Source organism: Phalaenopsis equestris, unplaced genomic scaffold (genome assembly GCF_001263595.1).
Source record: "Phalaenopsis equestris unplaced genomic scaffold, ASM126359v1 Scaffold225984, whole genome shotgun sequence".
Lineage (NCBI taxonomy): Eukaryota > Viridiplantae > Streptophyta > Magnoliopsida > Asparagales > Orchidaceae > Phalaenopsis > Phalaenopsis equestris.
The window spans coordinates 238,285-246,467 of NW_018244012.1; the positions used below are offsets into that span (position 1 = coordinate 238,285).

Consider the following 8,183-nt stretch of genomic DNA (forward strand, 5'->3'; position numbering starts at 1 on the left):
ATTTTTTTCTCATATTTTATTAGATTCTCATAATCCACTTGTTCTTTTTATGGCCTGCCACTCCATAGCATGATAGCTATCATATGCTCTCATGGATTGAATTATATGTTTCATAGGAGAGAAATGAGCTTTCTTGTTTAGAATTATTATAAAATTTGAATAGCCAACACTTAAATATTACAGATGATCATTTTTTATTTTTTATTTATGGAATCTTGTCTCTTTAATACCGTTGACTCTTGATCTATTTGTGAACTCACATCTCAAGTAAATTATTTACAAGAAGGGAAAGGATGGAAAAAAAAAGATGGGATTTATTTGTTAGTTGAAAAAGACAAAGACACAACATTTAATAATTATATATCTATCCCTTGTTTTATAGATTTTCTTTAATTTATTAAAGAGCTTTAATATATATCCTTAGGGACCTCTAATTTATCCATTTTTCCTCCTTCTAAGATTAAGATATAATTAATATTATCTTTTATTCACTATTATTTGACAACTCTATATTCCTTCGTATGTGTATTTGTTTGACCACATCCTCACCAATCTACTCAACTACTAGTAATAACTCATCACTTATGCAAATTTGGCCTTGATGTTAATTTGACCCTCTATTATTAAGTTGGTCCAAAGATCACAAAATTGTTCTAGTCACCTCATTAGTTTAGCAACATCAGCTCAATGGAAGAGTTGATGATGTAAATTATGTAACTTGCACCTACAACTCTTAGTAGGCAAATCATCAATCCTAGCATGGAAAGCCATGATCAAAATCATGCAAGTCGTCCTTATCATCATTTTAATCATGATCTAAATTTGATACAGCCATATTTCAGTTATACAATTTAGGTATTATAATTATCTAATCTATTTGAAAGTGAAGTTGTAAATGAAGAATTGAATAAAATCATAAAAATTCAACAATTGGTTTATAACACATTAAAATGTATTATATTTACAAATTTTATGTTTGAATAACTCCAATGATGTTTTTTATCCCCTATACATAGTGTGATAGAATGTCAATTTATTTACTTTCATCCACCACATCAGTTATTATCAATCTCTTCTTTTTCTTTTTGTTCCCTCAATATATACAGGTGGTGAATATTCCAAACGAGCATATTAACATTTTTTATCGTGAAATAACAAAAATACTTCTATGGTGAGTGCAAGTGAGAAGGTGAGTAAAAATGGAATAAGAAAGTGATGAAACCATCAAAAGAGAACTCAACTCCAACATGTGAATTGGTTAATTTTTTTTTTCCATCTATCTGTGTGGATACCTTATGGTAAGCCCAATTTATGGGCTCGATTGTAGATGATTAGTGCCCTGTGGTAAAGTTGTTGATGCCCTTACTAGTGTAGACCAATGTTGCTTGAGCTATTTGTTGACGATTACATAGCTACGATAGATGTATGGATCAAATGACATTAAATTTATTTTTTAATACAATGTAAAATCTGAAAAAAACATTTTTTTTTATCATCAACTCTAGCTTTTTTGAAGTTGATTTTATACATGAAAATGTATGGGTAGTCCCTGAAAGAGAGAAGCATCCTCCTTGTAAAGAAATCTATGGCAAATTAAATCTGAATGTGCCTCTTAAACTTTTACGGAGAAAAATAGTTTCTTGCGGTAGAAGTTAACCATAGAAGTCCATTTATGAATTTTCCAATAACTATGGAGGATTACGTGCCCAATACTGCTAATGAGAGTTCATCAGACAAATGTGTACTATCACTTGTTTTCGCTCTTTAACGAGAGTTAAATTGATGTTCATCACATTTTTTTATAGAAGAAACTCCTTGTAATCTCCTTGCACAGTAATGTGATCATTTTTTTTGTTGTCACAATGTATGCCTTCACAACATTTAGAGGGTCTTCTAGAGATAAGGGTTCCCTATGCTTCTATTTATACTAAATCAGCTAAACTCAAACATAATTGGTGGAGTTGAAAAGGCTTTAGGTGGATTGAAGACTGAGTTTGCCTAGTTCAGTGATTGGCTTCTTCTACTATAGAGGCATGTTGAATCCACTCATTTGACTCAATCAAAGTTGGTGGGGTGGTATATTCAATAGGCTCGTCCAGTCTGGTTGACTTGTTATGGGGTTCACTTCAGGCCCATACGTTGAATTTCTCTTTTCGCCGTTTTAATCTTGACATTGTTTTGAGTGTTTTAGGGTATTAGTAGTTTGAATGAGTAGCTCTCTTATGGCAAGTTGTAATTACAAAAAAAATATTAATTAGTAAAAAAATTAAATTAAAATAAATACGGATCTAAAAATATTTTCTTTTGACGTTTTAATTCAAACAAAGATAAAATGACATTAACTAATGACATTATTTTAATCTAACATTTTTATATTTATTTTTTTTTTTTTTGTTCCTATTACAATTATGAGATGGATGTAAAATAATTTCTGTCCATTATTTGTTGCATGTGAAGAGAATGTTTGTGTTATGAAAAAATTAAAAAAGAACAATTCACCACTTTTGCGCTCCTGTGAATCAACATAGAGTTTTGGATTTAATTTAGGTTTTTATTACGAGTCACAATTGCTCACAAAGCGCTGTTAAAAATCACTTAAATATCAGGCAAACCTGGTCGTCGCAAGCACCTTGCAAGATGTTATTGTTAGAAACTAGCACTAATCCCTGGTTGCAAATTCAATCACATGTGAATGTTATTGTCATAGTGTACAGCTAACATTTCTTTCATCTCATTGAAATTCATTATCCTCATTAAAAATTATTTACAGCTAAAATCCAGAAGGCTTCCAAAAAGTTTTTAAAAAATCTTATTTTATTTTATTTTTAATAAAATTTTCGTAGATGTCTGTGTTTGATCATGTCAAACCTGTGTATTATGAATAATGTTTAATAAAATACTATTCAAGAAATATTTATTTTGTGCCTCGTCGCAGAATCGTTGAAGTTAAAATCCTACTTATGGGTTAACCTTTATTGTTTAACATAAGCAAATGTTAAGCTACGCTTTCGGGGAAAGGGTAATGTATTACTTTTTTGTTAATTTAAAAAAAAAAAACGTAACTCATATTTACACCAAAGATTTTCGAGGGAAGAAAAAAAACAAACTTAACATTACTACTGCTATTTTTTTTAATATATGTAATCATATTAATTTGTTTAAATTTTAATAAGATATGATCCTCTGTTAAAGTTTAGCTTGGAGAAAAATCGTTTATACAGGTGTCAAGCAGCTGAGTCCCGGTCCGGCCGGCATTCATTCATGGTTCCCTGAAATCCTCCAAATGCTCGCATGAGAATGATTTGCTACCCAGTCCAAAATCATGCCAATCCCAGTTTTGTCACCGAGTATTTTGCCGGCCATGTTGAACTGCTTCCGCCACATTGATATCTTCTTCTGCCCATTCCTTCTCATGTCTATTTCTTTCTCCTCTTTCTTCCATTCCAACCTGCCTTCTCCATAGGCAGTTCATTTCTGCTCGTTTTGGTGTCAATGAGCGCCGGTCGCCTGAGGTTCTTTCCGCCGACGAGCGCAAAGAAGGAGCGCGATGAGGAGCTCTCACTTTTCCGGGAGCTCTTTAAGCGAGAGAGAGAGAAGAACATGAATCTCCTCGAATCGGTATCCACAGAGCTCGTGCCAGTTGATGGTAAATGATCGCCAAACAATATGATGAATTTTCTGTTTTAATTTTAATTTGAGTTTGCTCTACGTATGTTTGTATTTGCCTAGTTACGATTATTTCATGAGACTCATAGGAAATAATCATGTTTTGTAAGGCGATCTATGTCTCTTTGATCTGAAGAAATTAAGAGATGATCTGATTATGGAACCGTAGCCTGCTGTGAATATTCAACTTATGTTAAAATAGTAGTATTTGAAATGCTTTCGAACTTTCTAATTTCTGATTCGCAGATTATTCATGAATTAGAAGTGCAGTTCTGTTTCTGATTACTCTTTTATAAATTTTTTTCTTTTGAGGCAATAGATTATTGTATTAGAATTTTGAAATAGAGGAAGAAGATTGAATACTATATTAGTTGAAAATCAAATCCTTTTAGTCTGCAGACTGATTGAAAACATGTATAATAAATTAGGACAGAACAAATAATTCTTTGGATATTTGAAGAAACATGCAACTGTTCTCGGGATGAGATGTCCGAGATGTACAGGAGAGGTGACTGCTCTGCTCTGCTGAGGAGATTGTGAGGTATGCTAGCAGAATACATTGGAAGTTTCTTTAGATCATTCTGAATGATCATTGTTGTGGTGAGCTGATCATATGTGAAACCATAGATTCATATGTTTGCAACGATCATTCTCTATTCTGGGTTGCTTTATGACGCCGTTCTTAGATTTAGTACATCAATTCTGATCACACTTATTGGGATGTTGAATCTGATGCTATTTGTGTTGAATCTGATGCTATTTGTGGAACACGTAGAAACATTACCTGTAAATAGGATTTGAAATCGTTACAGAAGATTTTGTTTAAAAGTTTTGGTTTAGTGAATTAGGTTTGTAGGATACTTGGTTGATCCCTTCGTGTGAAAAGAGTGTTCCATGAAGGTTATAATTAATTTTGAGGGAAGAAAAGTTCGGAATGTAAATCATATGAAGTGTAAAAGTAGAAGAAAAATAGATGAGCAAGGATAAGGTGTACAAGAGAATTTCTACTTGATCTATCTAATACAGGGGATATAATGTGTTTATTGAACTCGCAGAACACTAGAGAATAATTCAATTTGGAGTTGATGGTGAGAATTAAAGAAGCGGTCACATTTAGAGGGTCAGGATTCATGATTTTCCATATAATGTATTCATGGCTGGATACTTTTGTTATATGTCCTTTGTCCTGTGAGCTGTTTGAGTGTTTATGTGAACATTGACAATAATCATTATTAGCACCACTCCATTTAAATGTCCAAGGCTTGACGGATAACTTCGCTTTGACTTGTAGAAATTTTCATATGGAGTTTGTAATCCTTGAAACATTAGATTATTTGCAAGGATATTATGTAGATGATGTTGTAATAAAGGTTAGTTGGTTGAGGTATGGGATTTTTAAATTCTGGTAATAATCTCCTCAACCAAAAAATGTTCATTGCTTTAGTGGCTAATGCACAATATTCAACCTTTATGGATGACAATCCTCAAAGTAGATGGTGAAGATTAAAAACAAAGCTCATAAAAAACCAAGTGGATGATTTTGCTACTAGAGCTATGGGTGATGTTGCACATATAGAATACATGTGCATTGCTTATGCAAGACCTTGAACCCAATACCTGTTGGTTGAAAAACAGAGCTTTCAACTACTAGGCCAATGTGACTTGAATAATAATTCAATTCAAAGTTGATAGTGAACATGAAAGAAGTTACCCTCCAATTTATCCTCCCTCTCCAAATATTATGTTACTTCGATATGCCCTTTGTCTTATGAGCTAGTTGGTTCCTTTTGTGAAGATTTTCAATTATCATTATTTGGGCATGTTTAGAGGAGTGAATTCTTTGTCAATTGTATATAATTAAAAAAAAATGTGTTTAACTTGTGAACCTTATTTATGGGTGCTTGCTAAGGTCATCGTAAGTTGAGCGAACACTTTTATAATATTGGCAGTAGTCCATCAATTGCACTTTATTTTGGCCTAATAACAGATGGAAAGGTAATTTGGATAGGCTAAAAATTGTTCATATAATCAGCTGTGAAGGCAAGCAAGGAAAGTGGAAATTTATCGTGATTAGAGGTAGAGCTTTCGTTGCTCGAGTTTTCCGCAAAAAGAATTATGCTGTAGCTTCTCCAGTTAATCTACTATCAACTGCGGCACTGTTTCTTGTCTAGTGTACAAAAGATTGACCATTTCTCCTTTATAATAGAATTAAAAGTTATACCCAAAAGAAAATCTGCAAAATTTCTCCACTAAATTGTTCGACATTTGTTTCAGTCAAACATTAATTGTCTCGCTTATATAAAAACTTATGAAATTTATGAATGCAGGAAATTCGGTCGTCTTCAAAATTTCTGCTGCGAAAAAGGGTGATGCTAATGTAAACGAAAACGAAAAGAATGATTATGATTGGTGAGATAATCCTTTTTATCAATATTAATCTCTCTATAATATTAGGAAAGTTTCTTCAATTTAGATAAAAAATTTTACAAAACTTTAAAAATGAACTAGCGCTGATATTAATGCCTAAAGAACTGGTGCGGATGAGCTCCAGAAAGTTTTTTGGTGCCATTTTCGCAGCCTTATCAAAGTCCTAGCAATTTAATAAAGGCTAAAAAGTAGGTTAGAATATTCACAAAATTTTTAAACATTAGATTTTAAATGTTCGGATGAATAATAAGAGTTTTTCTTTTAAATTTTTTTTAATTATCAGCGACCGAAAATTTTTTCCGTCATAACTACTAAACCTTTTTTTTGTTGTTTTGGCGGCAGGCTCAAAACTCCACCTGCAACGCCTTTATTCCAATCGCTTGAGATGGATGTTGGCCAAAGCAATAGTCCTCACATGATAATCCACAAGGAACTTCCCATCATCCCACCGCTTAAACCATCAAGGGTGGGCGTTTGCTTTTCTTAATTAGCACTTATTTTAGCAATTGAGGAAATTTAAGTTGAGAATAATTTTGAAATTCACGTAAATAATACAAATCTGCATGTAGGACAGTAGGGCTGTCAAAACGGCTCGTTGCTCGCAAACAGCTCCTATTCGATTCGATAAGAAGCACGTGTTCAGTTCGTTCGCTAAGTTAACAAGCCAAACCGATTCGATAAGAAGCTCGTGTTCAGTTCGTTCGCTAAGTTAACAAGCCAAACACAAACAAAAATTTGTTCGTTCGTGTACGGCTCATTTTGGCTTGAAATACTACTGATCAATATATATATATATATTGATGAGTATTATTTTTAAAAAAAATTAATTGACTACAAAACTACAAAGATTTATAATTAATTATAAATATTAATAAAGAAAATAAAATAAAAATTATTAAATTAAATTCAAATGTTGTTTTAATATAAATAATAATTTTTAAATTTTACCTGCCAAAACGATTTTTTGTTCGTGAACGGCTAGCTAAGGGCTCGCTAAGCAAACGAGCTGAAAACAAACAGACTTATATAAACGAGCCGAACACGAGCTAATCCTGGGCTAGCTCGTGTTCGAGTCATTTACACCCCCATCTGCATGCATGCCTTGCCAATCCACTTACTCGAACTAATATAAAATTACTCAAACAAACTTGTCAGTTTTTAGAAATAATGGAGTCAAAAACAAGATCAAAACCACCAATTGCAACTTCCGTGTCGTCCTTTGGATCAGCATCATCTTCCCGACCCGAGAGTCCTGATACGGATCGATATCCCTTATCACCTCCTAGGTCAATTACAACACCAATTGCGACACCTAGATTTGCATCTCAAAGATTCGCCAAGGAATCAGACAAGGGGCCATCCGCCAAGCCACTTCAACCTGGAAGAGTACATGTTCTACTTTATTTACTTAAGTTTGAATTTTAATTTTTTTGTTTTTTTTAGTTTTATTAAGGGTCTGTTTGGGGCAGCTTGTGCGTTTCAGGATAAGCTGTTTATCCTGAAACGCGGCTCGCGAGGCGGCCGCCGGTCGCAGAGGTCGACCCGCGGTCCACATTTAGTGTAAAAACCTAAATGTAGTTTCGAATAAACTGGTAAAACGTGCGAACCAAACGATATAAGCTCCCCCAAACGGATCTAATAATTGCCAAGCCAACTAATTTAACGAGATCGAATTACATTTTTTAACCAAAACTGTTCTTGGTTTCTAAATTAATCTAATAATTGTAGTTCTTGAGAAGAAAAGAAGAGCCAAAACTAAGACCAAAATCCCCCGGCTCACTGTCTGTAGCCTCTACGGCCGCCTCCTCGCGGCCACCTCTACGGCCGCTTCCTCGCGGCCAGAAACTCCGGATTTGACTCCGAGACTGCCTTCAATCCGCAAAGCAGCCACCATAGTTCGTGAGAAGGAAGATCCCAAACGAGTTGAAAGATCCATCAACAGATTCGGCAAAGAAGGGTCCACTAATAAGAAGCCGGATCCCAAACCCCCAACTCGACATGTATAAATGCAGTACTCCTTAAGAAGCATTTCCTTGATATATTATCTTCATTCTGTCTAAATATATCCAGCGACCCATTATCATGAAATA

At 33.9% G+C, this 8,183-nt stretch overlaps 1 protein-coding gene across 1 annotated transcript; it reads left to right on the forward strand.

Annotated features, from left to right (window-relative positions):
• Positions 1–3,223: 3,223 nt before the first annotated feature.
• LOC110037863 lies at positions 3,224–7,950 on the forward strand. The gene is made up of 5 exons (XM_020742591.1): positions 3,224–3,646; positions 5,994–6,075; positions 6,436–6,559; positions 7,249–7,479; positions 7,822–7,950. Exons 1-5 carry the CDS (start codon positions 3,493–3,495, stop codon positions 7,948–7,950), a joined length of 720 nt encoding a protein of 239 aa, XP_020598250.1. The 5' UTR covers positions 3,224–3,492.
• The last annotated feature ends 233 nt before the right edge of the window (positions 7,951–8,183 follow it).